General features: G+C 46.9%; 1 protein-coding gene and 1 non-coding gene across 2 annotated transcripts; one reads left to right on the top strand and one right to left on the bottom strand.

The window, feature by feature from the left end:
• The first annotated feature begins 1,857 nt into the window (after nt 1–1,857).
• WDR5 (WD repeat domain 5) lies at nt 1,858–13,143 on the top strand. The gene is made up of 14 exons (XM_066201277.1): nt 1,858–1,930; nt 3,495–3,685; nt 4,476–4,584; nt 5,812–5,885; nt 6,807–6,896; nt 7,478–7,567; nt 8,219–8,302; nt 9,140–9,195; nt 9,347–9,393; nt 9,550–9,625; nt 9,961–9,994; nt 10,679–10,753; nt 11,014–11,101; nt 11,986–13,143. The coding sequence occupies exons 2-14, from the start codon at nt 3,605–3,607 to the stop codon at nt 12,084–12,086; spliced, it is 1,005 nt and encodes a 334-aa protein (XP_066057374.1). The 5' UTR covers nt 1,858–1,930; nt 3,495–3,604; the 3' UTR covers nt 12,087–13,143.
• A 1,392-nt stretch (nt 13,144–14,535) lies between these two features.
• On the bottom strand, nt 14,536–14,663 carry LOC136299727 (U6atac minor spliceosomal RNA). The gene has a single exon (XR_010723562.1). It is a non-coding gene; the product is annotated as a U6atac minor spliceosomal RNA (small nuclear RNA).
• Nucleotides 14,664–17,052: the final 2,389 nt, after the last annotated feature.

The raw sequence follows: 17,052 nt of genomic DNA on the forward strand, positions 1-17,052 counted from the left end.
AGAAAAACATCCAGGACACTTAGAGGCTAAGGGGTTGTTTAGGATTACACTTAATTTGTAGTCAAGGCTACATTTTTCAGGTTCCAGTGAGGTGGTATTCAGAGCAGATAAGGATTTTTATACATCCACATATATGTACTTTCTGCACATATATAAATATGTTTGTATGTATTTTCTACAGATAAAGAACAATATCAGGCAAAAATTCCCAAAGCAGACACTGAGAGGCAAAACGTAAACTTATCTCCAACATGAAAGAAACAAAAAACACCCTGCCAAGAGAAAGTTCTATAAATAGCATTATACTGCTGGTTTGTATGCTCCCATTTTATTTCATATTCCTTGTTTAAAAGACTGGAAACATTAAGGCAAAACCATCTGGAAGAACCAGCACCAGGGATTCAACTGGATTTGTTTCCTAATATTGTTCTGGTGAGTGTGCAGCTCTTCTGTGTTTTACCTCCCTGAGTTTAGAGGGCAGGGCTAATTCTCCAGATTTCTGCTGCAGGATTCCAGGCTGGAGGAGAAGGGCCTTGGCTTCACTATACCACAGGTTTTTTTTCATCTTTTCCTTTCTCAACTGCCACTAGAATTTTTGGAAGTGAAAAATCTTCCTGTATTAAAGGGCCAGTAAATGACACACGTCTCCTTTTCTTCCCTCTTAACTGAAAGCAGACTGCAACGTGTGAGTTCAGAAAATAACCCACTGCTCTCCAGGAAAGTGCTTAAACACATGTTTAACTGTAACCGGGCTGTTTGGCCCTCGTGAATTAAACATTTTTTCTGAGTCAGGGCTTTTTTTGTGTGACAAGACGCTGAGAAAACCATCTTGCCTCAGATCCCCTCTCACCCAGGAGAGGATGACGGTGTTAAACGGCTCAGACATCAGCATTGGAGAGTCCCAGAACCACTTCGGTTGGAAAAGACCTCCGGGATCACCGAGTCCAACCTTTGATTGATCATCGCTTTGTCAATTAAATCACGGCGCTGTGCGCCACGTCCACTCACCCGCGGGGATGGGCACTCCGCCACCTCCCTGGGCAGCTCCCATGTTTAATGTTTCCCCCTGCTCCAATGTTTAACATTTCCCCCTGATCCGACGTTTAACACGGCTTTCCATGAAGAAATCCCCTCTGATGTCCAGCCTGAACCTCCCCTGGCGCAGCTTGAGGATGCCTCCCCATGCCCTGCCTGGGAGAAGAGCCCGATCCCCACCTTACAGACGTTATTATGGGTATTACACACGTTATATAGACATTATTATAGACGTTTTGTAGACACTATTATAGACATGACGGGGGTGTGAATTGGCTTGCGCTCCTCACAGCGGTTTTTACCGGCGTGCATCCAACGGGGCCGCCTGCGGACGCACCCCAACGCCACCTAATCCCCTTCAGCCGGGCTCAACGGCCCCCGAACCGCGGGAGCAGCGCCCCGGCCACCCGGTCCCGGTCTGTACGAGCCAGCTCCCCACACGGGAATGTCACCCCGCCATGGATGCGGCCCCCGCGCCACCCGCGGGCCGCACGGGCAGGGCGCTCCCCACAGCCAGCGGGGAACGGCAGCGGGCGCTGGGAGGGAAGGAGAGAAAGCAGGGAAAGGAGGGAAAAAGAGGGACAAGAAGGAGGGGAGGGAAAGGAAGGAGGGGAGGAAAGGGGCGGGCACGATGCCGCGGGGCTGGGCTCCGCCCGTGCGCGCACTGGCGGCGCTCTTTTGGCTCTCGGGCCGCGCCGTAGCGCTCCCGGGAGAGAGCGGCATTGTGCGGCCTCCGGCCCGCTCCGCGCAGGCGCCGGCCCGCATTCCCCGCCTGGCGGACCCGGACCCGCCGCCGCCGCCGCCGCGTCCCCCCCTCCCCTCCCGCGGCCGCGCTCCTCCCTCGCCCGCGGAGGAGGCGGCGGCCGCTCCCCCTTTTCCCCATCCCCATCCCCCGGTAAGTCACCGAGAGAAAGAGCGAGAGAAGCGAGGCGGCGGCTCCTCCTCCTCCTCCTCTGCCGTCCGCTCCTCGCCTCCCGCACCGCCCGGCGCTCTCCCGCACCGCCGTTGCCCGCGCGCGGCGCCGCCGCCTCCCCTCAGGCAGCGAGCGGAGCCCGCTCCCCATCCCTTCCCCCTCGCTCGGCCCCGGCCCCTCCGCGCCCCCCCAGCCCGGCCCCCCCTCCCCAACCGCGTGGGGACCCCTCGCTGCACCCCCTCCCCAAACCCGGGGTCCCCTCGGGGGGATGCCGCCCCCACATTCCACCGCCGGGAAGGGCCGTTGGCGGCCGGGGTGTTGTCGGTGCCGCGCGCGTGGCGGAGGGGGATGCGCTGGGAGCCCCCAGTCGGGCACGGAGCCCCCCCGGGCCCGGGAGCGGGGCTGCGGTGCTTTGGCAGCGCGCTGCGTGCTGGCCCCAGCTCCCAGATGAGTTCCAGATGAAAAAGGAATCAGGATCTGCGTTGGGAAAGTTTAATTTCGTACATTGTGGCTGCCCCGGGTTGCCCTGGGAGTGTCCCTGGCTGGAGATGGGCAGGATGCAATCCTGTGCCATGTGCTCTGGGATGAGCCTGCTGGAGCAGATGAGCCGCTGTGCTCCTTCCCAACCCGACCTCTTCTGGGATTCTGGGATCTCCCCGCACCGAGCACAGCCGGCAGGCAACTGGTAGCGCCCTGCTCTGCACCCTCTCGGGAAGGGAGATGCTTGGAATGCCAGTGGGTCCTGAGAGCAAAACGCTCTCGTTCCCGAATGTGCTGCCGCCAGCAAAAGGAGCTGCGATGTTGCAAACGCACTTAGAAGGCGAATCCTGACAGTGTGAGCTGGGGGTGATTCTGTTCCTGAGCTGAAATGTGGCTGAGCTGCAGTGGAGATTTGTTCCCTCTGCAGCATCAGCCCCGATTACGGAATCCTGGCGCTGCACTCCATCAGGTCTTGTTACAGAGAGCCAGTCTGGAGAGGCTGATCCAAGGCTGCTGCCGGTCAGGGGGAAGTCTCGGGTGGAGAAAGGGATGGTTTGATGCTCAGACCTTTCAGCAGGGAAATATGACACCAAAATACTCCCATTCTGAGGTGAAAGGAATCTGGTCAGGTCTTAAGCTTTGCAAGCACTGCTTAGTTTTTGTGTTCCTTATCATCTTGTATTCTCTACTTCAGTAAATTAAAATAGAAAGGCCTTGGACTGTTCCTTCCATCTTCCATACAAACTACTGTATTTGCCCTGTACTAAGCACTTGTTACAAGTGTTTTGGGGTCTGTGTTATGAAAACTCTGCCACACCTCAAAGCTCTTGTGCTGTGCCACTGTTTGGAAAAAGCTTTCCAAAGAATGATCAAAAGCTGTGGCCTGAGTTCTTGGTCTTGCACATAAGTAGATCTGAAGGCTTAAAATACTGCTGTGCTGTTCGACAGATAATAAAAAGGGGTTTTCATACCGGTTTCTGGCAACCTGCACTTTGACCAATCTCACTCTTGTGCATGCTGAGAGTCTTTTTTGACAGCTAATGAGAATATTTTGCTTTTCTTCCAGGTTTTCCTTTGAGCTTGGTTCTCCTCTCGGTGGCAAGAGCTGCCTTTTGAAGCAGCACATTCATTCTCCCCTTCAAGCACCCATAAGTCTCATTTGCCAGCTCCAGAACCATGGCAACAGAAGAAAAGAAGCCAGATGCAGAATCCACCAAAACACAATCTACTCCTTCCTCCTCGACCAATCAGAGCAAGGTGTGTGTGGGGCCCCAAAAAATATCCCTGTAAAAGCACCTGGAAGTACCTGAACACTCAGCAGCCAGAGCAGAATCAGGGATTTGAATTCTCCTGTAAATTAAGATCTTTTCCATGTGGCTGCTGTTGTCTCGTGCTGAGGATTGTATGGGAAAAGTGGATGGAATGCAGCTCTGCTGTAGTGCTAAGTGTTGTGGTTTTTGGTTTTGGGGAAGTTCTCCCTGGTGAAATGCTTGTCATCTTGATCATGACAAAGGCTGTTTGTTTGTATCCTTGGAATGCCTGGAGGTGGCTGGAGAATTGGTGAATCTCTAGTTATGGAGTGGGGAAACAGTTATTCCGGTTCTCTGAAGCCTGGAGATGCTCAAGGGAGGTGTTACTGTCTAACCATGAAGCCTTTTCAGAGGGTTAAAGTGGGATTTTAGGGGCATGGAGGAATTGGCCTGTGGTTTAATTCATGATCAGGGTGAAGATGCAAACAGTTGAAAGCCCTGCACAGATCAATACCAAGAGTGTTATTTGGAAGTGCCAGGCACTTTGTGGTTGGGCTGTTGGATTGTTCCCACCTGTTGATTACTGGCTTGGATGGAATTCACCTCAGGGGTGAATTCCAAAAGTTTGTTTGGTTGTTTTTTGCATTTGGAGGGGAATGGGAATGTAAATGTGATGGAAATGCTGGAATCTCTGTTGTGATGAACACCCACGTGGTCCATTCCCCTGTACTGCCCAGAGCTGGCCACTGAGGTGCTAAATTTGGAATTTGACTCATTCATACGTCTTTTTCTTACAGCCTGCCCCAGTAAAGCCAAACTATGCTCTCAAGTTCACGTTAGCAGGACACACAAAGGCAGTGTCATCAGTCAAGTTTAGTCCTAATGGAGAGTGGCTTGCCAGCTCCTGTAAGTATTGCGTGCTTTTATCTCATTTCAAACACAAATGTGGCCCTTGAAGCAGGGCCTGTCTGCAATCTCCATCATGGAGAGGAGGGATGTCATGTCATGGTTTTTCTTCAGGGTGATACCAAAGCTGTCACTCTTGGGATAATTTAAGTTCTGTTACTTTGAGCCCTGGGTCTTTGCACTGCCAGCAGAGCCCTCACCTGTTCAGCTTTCCTTACTGAGCAAATGGGCAAGAACCAACACAGGATTCTTTCCTGTGCAGAGGAAACCCTCGTGCTTTTCTATATCACTAGAAGTTTAAGCTTTTAAATTGAGCTTTGTGCACAATATCTACAGGCAAAACTTTCCTGTGGGGAAAAAGGAGGGTGCTGCTGGGCTGCAGAGTTGGGTGCACGTGCTCTGTCCTGTGTGCCTGTGGTGGTTGGCAGTCTGAGGCTTTGATTGCCCCAGTGAAGTGCAGAAGGTTGTTGTACACAGTGATAGAACAAGTCCCCTTTCTGTCAGCTTTGGTATTTCATAGGGGAGTTTTTGGTGTTCAGCTTTGCCTTGAGAACGTGCTTCTGTGACTGTCAGTGATCCAGAGAGGATCCACGTGTAAGGAAAGGGCAGTTGGAAATGTTGAATATGACATTGAGGGTCACTGGAACATCTTCCAGACATGGGAATGGCTTGGGGCTTTGACCTAACTGCAAACAGCCTCAGTAAAACCAGTGCTCTGTGCCATATAAATCATTCTTACAGTGTCCCCATCCCCTCTCCCCTGAACACGTTTTCCAAACTCTATATCTGGCAAATAGCAACTTCTTTCTCTGGCTCGTTTTCCAAGTTACCATGGATAATATGTTTGGGTTTCTGCAGGCACCCATTCAGTCCGCCTTGTGGTGTAATTATTGTTCTTTTTGGGGCAAAAGCCTTTCAAGCATTCCCGTTGACCAGCACTACTTTTACCACTGGCTGTCTAAAACAAAAGTAGAAACCCAAGTTGTCAGGAGAGAAACTAAAGCTGCTGGAGTGTCTCTGCATTCCAGGCAGCTTATGTAACCTCAGCTGCTGCAGAGTGCTGTGTAGGAAGCTGTTCTTCACCAATTCCAGATCACCTTCTTCCCTGAGGTCTGCCTGGGGTGGGACAACTGCCCAGAGACAGAGTTCACTTACTTCCTTTCACCTGGAAGGGACAGCTCTGGTTGTGCTGTTAATTAACCTCTGAACTGGCACATTCTTTTCCAGCTGCTGACAAACTCATTAAAATTTGGGGAGCGTACGATGGCAAGTTTGAAAAAACAATATCTGGTCATAAGCTGGTAAGTAGGAGGTGATTACTGGGGGGATTTACCCGGGAAGAATTTTACTTTCTTTTCCTCAGTCAGAACTTTCCATTCTTGGTTAGTTCTATCTGCGTAGAAAGTTTGTTCTTCAGTCTTGTTTTGTCGTTTTTTGTTTATATAGTCCTGGAATTGCGGGAGTAGTATTGGGGCAGGCTGGGAATATGGGAGGAGTGCAGGCTGCTCATGGAACACCTGCACTCCCTGTGCCCAGCCGGCTTCTTGTGTCCCTGAATTTTAGGAGAACCCACCTCGGACACAGGGCAGAGCATTCCTGGGTGAAAATCCATGTGAATTCTAACACTGTGTCTTATTCCATCTCTCCTTTGTATAAGGAACAAAACACTTGCCTTTTAAGGAGATTGAATTTTTCTTGTGGGTTTGCCTACATAAACACAACACTTACTCATTCTGCAAAGTTCTAAAGAAAACACAAAACTCCCAAGCCCTTTGGTTTTCCTTTTTTTTTTTCCTTTAAGTTTTTTTACGTGATGAAGTTTCATGAGCAAAAATGAAGATTTATCAAAGGAAAAACCACTGGAATCTTCTCCAGCCTTTGGGGACCTGGACTGTAAAGAGCAGCCATTTGTCATGAGGAAAAGCCACTTACTCAGATTAATTTATGAGCATTCTACTTAGGAATTCCAACAAAGGGTTTGGGTGGCCTCAGTAAGAACTGTGTGAATGAGGTACTGATATTCTCCGAGTATGTGGCTCAACTTAAAATTAACTTGTGCCAGAGGAGCTCTTAACCCAGCAAAATCACTGAATTCCTGACTCTCAGGGCTGAATTCTCATTCAAGCTTCAGCTGGGAATGTAATCTGCAAGTCTGTGTTTTCCACTTTTCTGTGTGGCTGAACAAACAGAGCTGAGAAGAGAATTGTTTTCCTTTGTTTTAGGGGATCTCTGATGTTGCTTGGTCATCAGATTCCAACCTCCTTGTGTCTGCCTCCGATGACAAAACTCTCAAAATATGGGATGTAAGCTCGGTAAGGGCAGGAATCATTATTTATTTACCTTCATTTTTCTGCAACACTGGCTTCTTCTCTTGTGTTCCAGCTTTGTAACAAGCTGCTGAATGGGCTGTGAGGATGAATGAATTGTGCTGTCTGCTCTTGGAAAGAGTGGGATGCTTGTGGATACCACAAGGAGCCTGAGAGAGCACTAAAACCTGATGATGGAGATAGAACCACACCAGAAAGCCTCTCAGATGAAAAACCCTTTTGTAACTTCTTACCACAGCAACACTTATTTCTGCTTCCCCCCCCGCCCTTCTCTCATGCCAGAGAAAACTGGATAATTTAGTTGAGTTTTGATTAAGAATATTAAATGGTTTGGATCCTCCTGAGCTGCCCAGAGTTTGCACCTCGTGTGCAATCATTATGATTGTTTTATATCGTTTTTTTTTCTTTGCTATTTTGTTGCAGCTTGGCCCTCTGCCCTTCTAAATCTGGGGTTAGAGATGGTTTCTTTCTGTGCTGCACAATGATTGACCTTAATGTGGTCCCTCTGGATGCTTTTATGGTGCTGGGTGGTGCTGTGTATTTAACTCTGCCGAATTTTATTTCAGGGTAAGTGCTTAAAGACATTGAAAGGGCACAGTAACTACGTTTTCTGCTGCAATTTCAACCCTCAGTCAAATCTCATCGTTTCTGGCTCAGTGAGTGGTTTTTAATTTTTTTTTTCCTTTGTGGGAAGCAAGTGCTGCACACTCCGTCACTTGTCACTAAAGGGACAGACAGGTTCTTTAGGGATCCTTGGCAGAATGATGATGGCATTAAATCATAGTTACAATTACAGCTTTATTTTCTTAACAGATTATTATGATTAGTGTAGCACACTAATTTATGATTAGAATGGCACGGGATTTCTGCAGGCAGGATTGATGTAGTACAATTTATAAGCAGAGATTATAGAATTTATAGTACAACTTACGGCTTCTAATCACCTGCATTCTGACTTATCTAAAGGATGGCTTCTAATCACCTCTCCCTCTGCAGATTGGGTCAGTCCATGGCTTGAAAACAATATTAAATGAAAGAATATGAATCACACAGCCCACTTCAACTGTGTTTTCCCTCACAAACACAGCTTGTAGTCAGGTGGGCTGGGCATTGCCCCTGCTGCGTTTGCTTGGGGAAAAGCCCTTAATCCATCCACAGTGTCCTACATGGAGACAAGGAATTCAGGGAGGTGTTCCAGACTGTTGGTTATGTCCAGGGCTTTCTGAGCCGGCTGGGATAAGATTTCATGCTGGATGCCTCAATCAGGTGCTTGACTGAACCCCCTGGTGCCTCTGTTCCCTCTCCAGTTTGACGAAAGTGTGAGGATATGGGATGTGAAAACAGGGAAGTGCCTCAAGACGTTGCCTGCTCACTCTGACCCAGTTTCAGCTGTAAGTCTCTCCTGATCAGTGAACACAAAAATGCTTGTTTTGGTAGCAGAGCTCCTCTCCTGCCCCTGTAGAGGAGTGAGTTTGTGCCCTTACCAGGCCCTTACACAGCGTCCAGGCTGGGCTGTGGTTGTTGCCAGTGACCATTGACAGTGGGAATGAAATGAGTGGTGTTTTCTCTAAGGTCGGTGTGGGTTTTGGTCCTGGCTGTAAATGTGAATATTGCTGAGGTGTGGGAGGCATACCTGAGTGTCATTCTGGGACACAGATTTGTGGCATTTGATGCTCCGAGAACAACCTGTATTTCTCTTGCTTCGTGTTGTTTCAAGCCCTTACTGAAATCCAGAGCAGGGTTGTTCCACAGAACACTTTGGTTTTAAATCTCAGTCTTTTCATAGGACAAATGAGCTTGGAATACACCAATATCCATTGGAATTAAAGAAAACCAGAAGGTGTTCAACTCTTAATGTCTTTGAAATGAAGAACACTGGAAAAAATCTGACCCTCAGATGTGCTGAACTGTGGCTGCTTTAACACAGTTGTTCTGCCATGTGTAAAAGAAATTTCACACTTACAAATGTCTCTTAATAGTAATCATTCTAAAGAGTTATTCTTGAGATATAAATAGCAGAAAATTGACCTTAAAACATATGAGTGGCCACATGAGAAGTTCTGTTCCATGCCCTTAAAATAATCAGGTTCTGTCCACATGTTTTATTCTGCTGTTGTGTTCCATGTCAGAAACGGAAAATAAGGACTTGCAGTGGAGCTTAAACATTTGATATTTATGAACATCAGTAAAGTTATTAATTTTAATAATTAGTATTAATAACATTACAGGTGCATTTTAATCGTGATGGATCCCTGATAGTGTCAAGTAGCTATGATGGACTCTGGTAAGTGGTTATTTCTTGTCCTCATCACTCTTTGCACCTTCTGCATTTTAAAAATGCTTTTCTTAAAAAAAGAAACCTTGTATTTGTGATATTAAAACTGTAATAACGGATTTGAAACCCAATAATAATGATTTTTGTGTGGTTTTAACAGTCGAATCTGGGATACAGCATCAGGCCAGTGCTTGAAAACACTGATTGGTAAGCAGAAATGTTTCTTGTCTGGGCTCTGTTTTTCACACAGATTTTCTGTGTTTCAGTGAAACTATTAAAAACAAATGAATGTCAAAAGAAACCCTCTGTCAGTGAGACAACACAGCTGTGCACTTTGTAACACTGCTTTTAATTTTGCTGTAGATGATGATAACCCTCCTGTGTCTTTTGTGAAGTTCTCACCAAATGGCAAATACATATTAGCTGCAACTTTGGACAAGTAAGTATATTTAAAAAAAAAGAGAATAACACACAGATTTGAAATTTGGAGTACCAGATGATGCTTTATTTTGCTTTTTGGCTGCCACAGTAATCATAATACATGACTTGTATTATGATTATGTAGTGTTTTCTGTGGAGGAGAATATGAATGGCATAACAGTAAAATTGATATTTTGGGGTTAACTACCCCTGCATTCCAAAGCCAGCCTAAAATGATCCATGTAGACTTTTGGAACTCTGCTATGGAGAAACGTTTTTCATCTGCTAGGAACTTTTCAGATAGAAAAAAAAAACCCCAAGAACTAAAATCTTTGTTTTTCTTTTGTTTTCCAGCACTCTTAAACTTTGGGACTACAGCAAAGGAAAGGTAATTCTTGCTTTTTATGTAGACTTAACTGAGCTTTTAGGAAAATTGGATTTAACATATCAGTCCTATCGAGAAAAGAGTCAGTATCCCTTTAGTGGAGAGGATAAACTTTTAGCAAAGCCCTTTGCAACAGGACAAGGGGTGGTGGTTTTTAACTAAAAGAGGCTGGATTCAGATTACAAAGTTTCCTGGGAGGGTGGGGGGGCCCTGGCACAGGCTGCCCAGAGAAGCTGTGGCTGCCCCTGGATCCCTGGAAGTTTCCAAGGCCGGGTTGGATGGGATTGGAGCACCCTGGGACAGTGGAAGGTATCCCTTTAAAGGTCCCTTCAAACTCAAACTATTCTGTGATTCTGACTAAAGATGTGCTTGAAAAGAAAAATTATAAAAAAAAAAAACTTGCCTTCTGCATAGCCCTGAGACATTAAGTACAGCAGCATTTCTGCATTTTTCTCGTCATCAACAATAAATTGCCTTTGATCTCTTCCACTGTTTTAATGGGGCAAATTCAGGGCTTTGTTTTGGCTTTTAGAGCAGAGCTGCTCTTTGCATCCTCTAGATCTGTTGGCAGGGTGGGAAACATAGGCTGATAAGTTTATAGTCTTTTTTTTTTCCCCAGAGAGTTTGTCCTTGACTGAGAAAACTCCCCCCCAGCTGCATTAATGTCTTGTGGCTCTTCCCTTCCAGTGCCTGAAGACGTACACAGGACACAAAAATGAGAAGTACTGCATATTTGCCAATTTCTCTGTCACTGGTGGAAAGGTTGGTGTTGATCTGATCATTTATTGTTACCTATGTGCAGTTTTTACTGCTCCTCTTGGCAGATAAAAGAGGATTTTGGGGCTGGAAACCTCCTTTAGTGGGTGCTGGTTTCTGTGTCTCTGAGTGGGCTCACTGTCAGGTTTTCTGGTTTTCCCTCATTTTCCCTCTCACATGACAATAATGAAATGTTTACTGAGAAATGGCACTTGGGTATGGATCAGGAAGATTCAGATAATTGTGTTTTCTCTCTGCCCCTCCAGTGGATCGTGTCTGGTTCAGAAGACAACCTGGTTTATATCTGGAACCTTCAGACAAAAGAGATTGTACAGAAACTACAAGGACACACAGGTGAGGGAAAGGATTCTGGTTTTATTGATGAAATATCCCTCAGATCATCAGGCTTAGCTTGAGCATTTTCTCTCTGATACCAATTTTGACCCTCCGACCCATAAATTCTTGACTGGCTGAAGCTTAATTAAATCCTGGGAGTTTTGCTCCTTTTTATGAAGTGTTTTTATGGGCACTGAAAATACTTTATTCTTCACCTGTGAGAGCTTTGGCATCAGCTTGCGAAGGGGATTTGCTTGAGCACAGAACTGGTCAAGATGTTTACGTGTCCCATAACATTAGTGACTGTGAGTGGCCTGTTAACACCTCCCAAGGATAAGGATTGATGTGGACTGGAAATGTCTGTGCACGTGCCTGGTCCTGAAGCACAAGATGTCACCTGATGGGTGCTTCAGTCTGAGTGTTGTAAAAGAGCAGAGTTTGAACTGAAATCTCAGTGTGCTCAGTCCTTTGCTTTGGGCTGGATCCCAGTGATCTGGAGTGTAAGGAAGGCAGCGGCAGCAGATTTTCATTTTCAGGCTCTGAAGGTGAAGTGTTAATTAAGAACTGACCAGGATGTTGGAAATACTCTCCATGACAAAAAAAAACTGGCCTGGGTTTTGATTCAGCTGTGTCTGACATGATCTGATAGAAGTCAGAACTCAAATCTAGAGAGTTCTCACCTTTGAAACCTGTCAAACACTTCCCTACTGCCCTCAGTCCTTGTATTTCCTCTGAGAGGAGCAACCAGTTGTAAGATATTTACAAACAGCGCATTGAATTCTGCTACGAGGAAATAATAACTTGGCTTAATAAAACACAGTTGCTCATTTTCAGAAATGCCTGCTGCGAAGCAGATTTAAATAATTCCATTTCTCTGTCTTGTCTTTTTTTTTTTTGCTCAGACGTTGTCATCTCCACAGCTTGTCACCCCACAGAAAACATCATCGCATCAGCGGCGCTAGAAAATGACAAAACAATCAAACTGTGGAAGAGTGACTGTTAAACGTTCCAGGATTGCTTTAGAGACTGTCAGGAAAAAAAAAACAAACCAACAAAAAAAAAAAAAAAAAAACAACAAAAAAGAAACGTTTTTAAAAAAAATACTAAAAAATTAAAAACACCCATAAATCCAGTTTGGCAGGAAACCTGAAGAATATTTGATAAAGTGGTTTCTGTTAGTCTTTGGCCCAAAGGAAACATCTTAGCTCTGCTAGAGCTGGGCAACGTGGTGGGAAAAAAAATAAAGATGCAGTGTCTCCTTTTCTTGCCTAATATTTTGGCAGACAGATGGATGATTCTGATGTCAAGTCAGAAGTCTTGGACACCCCAAAGATACTGTATTTTCTGATGGCATTGCTTCTGGGCACTGTTGCTGCTTAAGAAAGAGCTGCCAGTCTACTTTGTACCAGTAAGTTAAGTCACAAGCCTAGAGATGTGTGGAATTTTTTTAAAATATGTCTGATTTTTTTTTTTTAATTTTTTAATTTTTTTTCCCAGAATGTAGGTTCTAGTCTCTTGGGAAGTTTCTGTATTGTTTTAAATAGGAGTACTGCATCTTTAAGGGTGCTTCATTTTAAAACACTCAGCTCAGAACTTTGTGACCAAATAAAACCATGCAGTTCCAGATTTCCCTCTTCCTGCCCCTGACTTGACTCCTGTGGTGGAATCTCTTACCTTCTGTATAGTTGCTTACCTCTTGTTACGTGTGTTTAATAGATGCTGTTCTAGAGCAAAGTTACAGTTCTTCTGTTAATCATTAAAATGAATCCTGCTTGTAGTTGTTCTCAGCATATTTTAATTTTTTTTTTTTTTTTAATTTTGCCTCTTCTGGTTCTAAAGCCAACTCACAGAACACTGTAAAGTTATTTCAATGTAAAAAGAAACAAACCCAGACTTTTTGTATCTTGGCAATCCATGGTATGAAGCTGTATTGCAAATGGCATGACTCTGTATCTATCTCAGCATTGGTATTTCTTTCCCTTTTTTGTCATATCCATGTGGTATTTACACATCCAGAAAAATACCATGTGCCATAATAAAAAGGTGGGATTTTATGTGTATGTCTGTGGCTAAGAGTGTGCTCGTGTAAAGTGTCTGTGTCCATGAAAGCTTCTCTTAAAAACATTTTTAAGGGGAAATATTTTCTGTAGAAACTCCAGTGAGGGAGGATGAGGAGCAGCAGTGTGGAGAGAAAGAGGAACAAACACAAGTCCAAATTTATTTAATGAAGGGAAAAAGATTGAGCTGAAGGTGTCCTCAGCAGAGACAACACTGCTACAACCCCTCACAGAGAGCTCGAGTCGAGGGAAAGAATTCCTGCTGCTCCCTCCTTGCAGGATGGGCAGGGATCCAGCATTTACCTTGTGCTGGTTAAGAAATGCACAGAGGCACAAGTTTTACTGCACCCAAAGGGTTCTGCTGCAAGGGGATATTTTGCTCCTGGTGAAGCAAAACCTCTTTTTTATTTCTTTTTTGCATTTACCTCACATGCTTTGTAATAACAGAAAATCAGTTACAGTCCAGACCTCTGGAGTGCTGCTCTCAGGCTGCCTTGCTTTGAAACCCCTGGAGAAAAAGAGCTGCAAGACATGAGGCATGGGTTTTCTTTTTAAAATATAAAAATAGAGTTCATGTTGAGCTGCTTAAATGGCTATTAATAAGATCGCTGCCTTTGGGGGTTTTTCATTACCCCCAGGAAGGGACACTGTGTCTAGACTTGGTGTCACTGCTAAAATGATCAACTCAGGATTTTTTTTCAGCCTTATTCTTGAAGGCCAGTGAAACTCTTCAATGCAGGCTGTGGCTGTGCTGCTTTGCAGCATGGAGAAGGTGGAATTTTACTCCTGCAAAGCGTTTTTAATGTTGATACAGAAATATTTCCTGGCATAGTGCTTCTCATGTCCCTGTGTGTGAGTGGCTTTGCTTGCCCGGCTGTGCTGTCACACAGAGCTGTGGAGAAGGGAGATGAATTTTCTGCTATCCCAAGGAAATCTCTTGAACGGGGATAGAAAAAAAAAACCCCTAATGTAAAGAATCTGCTGTAAAGCTGCTTTTCATAGAGGTTGTGTTTAAATCCTTATTATCCCACCTGGGATTAATGCTGGGGCATATTGGCATGAGCTCGATTTACCTCTAATTCTGTGCAGCCTGGCATGGCTGTGGTGGTTGGAGGGTGAGGATTAGCTCAAGCACAGCTTGGAAATGAGGATTGTGCAGTGGCTGGAGTAGGCGAGGTGTAACTTTATTTTAGTTACAGCCTGAGAGTGGCTGGGGTGTGTTACAGCATGGGGAGGGAGGGTGAGTTACTGCTGTGGATCTCTCTGCACCGGCAGCTTTTAGGCTGAGGGAAAAGGCGAACTGGGCGGCTAAAAAAGAGGCCGCTGCTTTTTTTATAAGGTGTCCCGCAAAGAAAACACGGGGAAAAAGAACAAAAAAAAAAAAACACAAAAGGAAAAAAAACATGGTTAGATGCCACGAAGTAGGTGGCAGTGCCTTAACCGTATGTGTGTTGTATAGGCCACTAGGGCCTCTTCCATCCTTATCAAGGGGAGTGCTAACCTTCTCTCCTTTCATACAACACAGCCATGGGTGTATGCCCGATGCTATTTAAACCTCCAGCAAGCCACACTTACACAACACAGAGCGAGCCGACTCTTCAATCATTTTCCCCCTCAACTTGACATCTCTTCTAATCCACATAAATAATATTTTATTCTATGTCCCAGGTTTGCCCTAAAACTCCTAAAAATCTCGGTAAAGTAGCCAAAACCCTCGCTTTTCGCGACGCCTTTTAATGTATTCGTCACTTTCAGCCAACCAGCGTGAAGGAGGTGGAGCTGCCCCGCCCGCCCCGTGATGCGCGGGGCGTGGTTTTGCTTTGGCCTCGCCGATGGGGCGCGCCCGGCGTCCGCGGGTTCGAGTCCCGCCCCCGGCGGGGCGGGGCGTGGGGTGGATCCGCGTAATCAGCCGGGTTTGAGCTTTTCCACCGGGTATCCCGCGGGTTTGAGTTTTCCCCTTGGATATCCCGCGGGTTTGAGCTTTTCCACCGGGTATCCCGCGGGTTTGAGTTTTCCCCTTGGGTATCCCGCGGGTTTGAGCTTTTCCTTTGGGTATCCCGCGGGTTTGAGTTTTCCCTTTGGATATCCCGCGGGTTTGAGCTTTTCCACCGGGTATCCCGCGGGTTTGAGTTTTCCCCTTGGATATCCCGCGGGTTTGAGCGGCGGCGGGATCGCAGCGCGGGATGTGCTGGTGGAATCTCCCGCAGCCGGAGCAGCGCTGCAGGAGGGAGCCCATTCCCGACGTGTTCCCGCTGCCCCGGGGCTGGTAAATCGCTCCGAGTCCCATCAGCGATAATGACGAGTTACAGGTTCCAGATGTGGGAGCGGTGGAAGAGCTTGGGTGGTTTTGTTCCCCCCCTTTCCTTAAAGCCTTTCTCTTCGGCATCCCAAGGGGATAAAACCAGACAAACGTTTCTCTAAATGAGCACTGCAACACCTCAAACCAGCCCGGGGAGCTGCTGTTCCCACCGGGATTTTCCCCCAGCATCCCGCTGCAGGTCCCACCGATGGAGCCATCGCTCCATCCCCCGACCCCTGCCACTCTCCCAGACCTTCCCGCTGGGCTCCCGGCGGGAAGGAGCAGCGGAGGAGCTTCTTTTCCGGAGGAGGCTGCGGGTCCAGGTGCAGCGCCCAGGGGTTTGTGTGAACCCGGCCCCGCCAGATGTGCACAGCTGCTGCATCTCAGACTCACAGAACGGCTCGGGGTGAAAGGGACCTTGCAGCTCGTCCCATTCCAACCCCCTGCCATGGGCAGGAACACCTTCCACTCTCCCAGCTTGCTCCAAGCCCTGTCCAGCCTGGCCTTGGATATTTCCAGGGACGCTGCATCACTGCCACAGAGCCCAGGCTGCTCCTGGCTGCCCCTTCCAGATAACTGATGAGTTTATTAGGGGATTAAAAGTTAGTTTCCCCTCCTTATTGAACGCTCTGATTTATGCATGCGTTTAAATCAATCCCATTTCCTGCCTTTTATCCCTTCTCCCCCAGGCTTTCAGGCTTTACTGTGTCAGACATTTGTTACAATCCGCATTGTTTTGAGGCAAGCGAGACTCCGTGGGTGGTTTAAGGGATTTGAATCCATGAGCTGCATTTCTTGGACACTTCTGCCAGGTGCCAGCTGCCCCTCCTGGGCTGTAGATGGACCAGTTTGTGCTGCCTCCCGGTGAAATATGAACCAGCATCCCAGCTGATGAAGATGCTGCTGGAGATTAGGTCCAAGCCTGCCTGGCTGGGAGCTGTGTCTGGTCCAGGAGGTGCTTGCTGGGCTGGGGTGCCCAGGGTGGGGGATTTCAGGTGCTGCTAGCAGGCAGTTGCTGGATGAGCTACATAAGCAGCTTATTTTGTCATTTTAATTTTTTAATCCCGTGCATTCGGTCGCGCTCTCTTATTAGTAAGCATTAGCTCTCCAAGTCCCATTAGCTCCGCTGAGAGCTGGGGCTTTGCTTGTGGGGACAGCGCTGGAGGAGCCAGCAGGGGGCTGGGGGGCCTCGTGCTGCAGCTGGTGACATCCGTGGATGTGACCCTGGCTCTGTAGAGCCATCCCTGCTCACTCCTTTCCTCCACTGTCCCCCTGTTCCCACCCCAAGCCTCTGGCAGTCCCAGCTCCTTCCAGAGCTGATCCAAGCCCGGGGCTGGCTCTAACCCCTCCCTGCTTTATTAAGGCAACTATTTTCTCACACACACACATTCCATTCAAACCCTCTTCCCTCTCCTTCAGGTTTTCCCCTTAACCCCAGGGCCATCCCCAGGGCTGTACTTTGTTAGAGGATCTCAAGTCTCGGATTTAAAATTAGTTGACTGCTTCTCTTTCACAAAATGATTCCTTTCCTCTTTAAATAGCACAATATGTCACAGAAAGCCGGTGGGTCCGTTCATGAAGATGAGGCAGCTCAGAGAGGAAAAAGAGATGGG

The sequence above is a fragment of the Chamaea fasciata genome, unplaced genomic scaffold (genome assembly GCF_029207755.1).
Source record: "Chamaea fasciata isolate MVZ Bird 193981 ecotype frontalis unplaced genomic scaffold, bChaFas1.0.hap1 SCAF_20, whole genome shotgun sequence".
Lineage (NCBI taxonomy): Eukaryota > Metazoa > Chordata > Aves > Passeriformes > Sylviidae > Chamaea > Chamaea fasciata.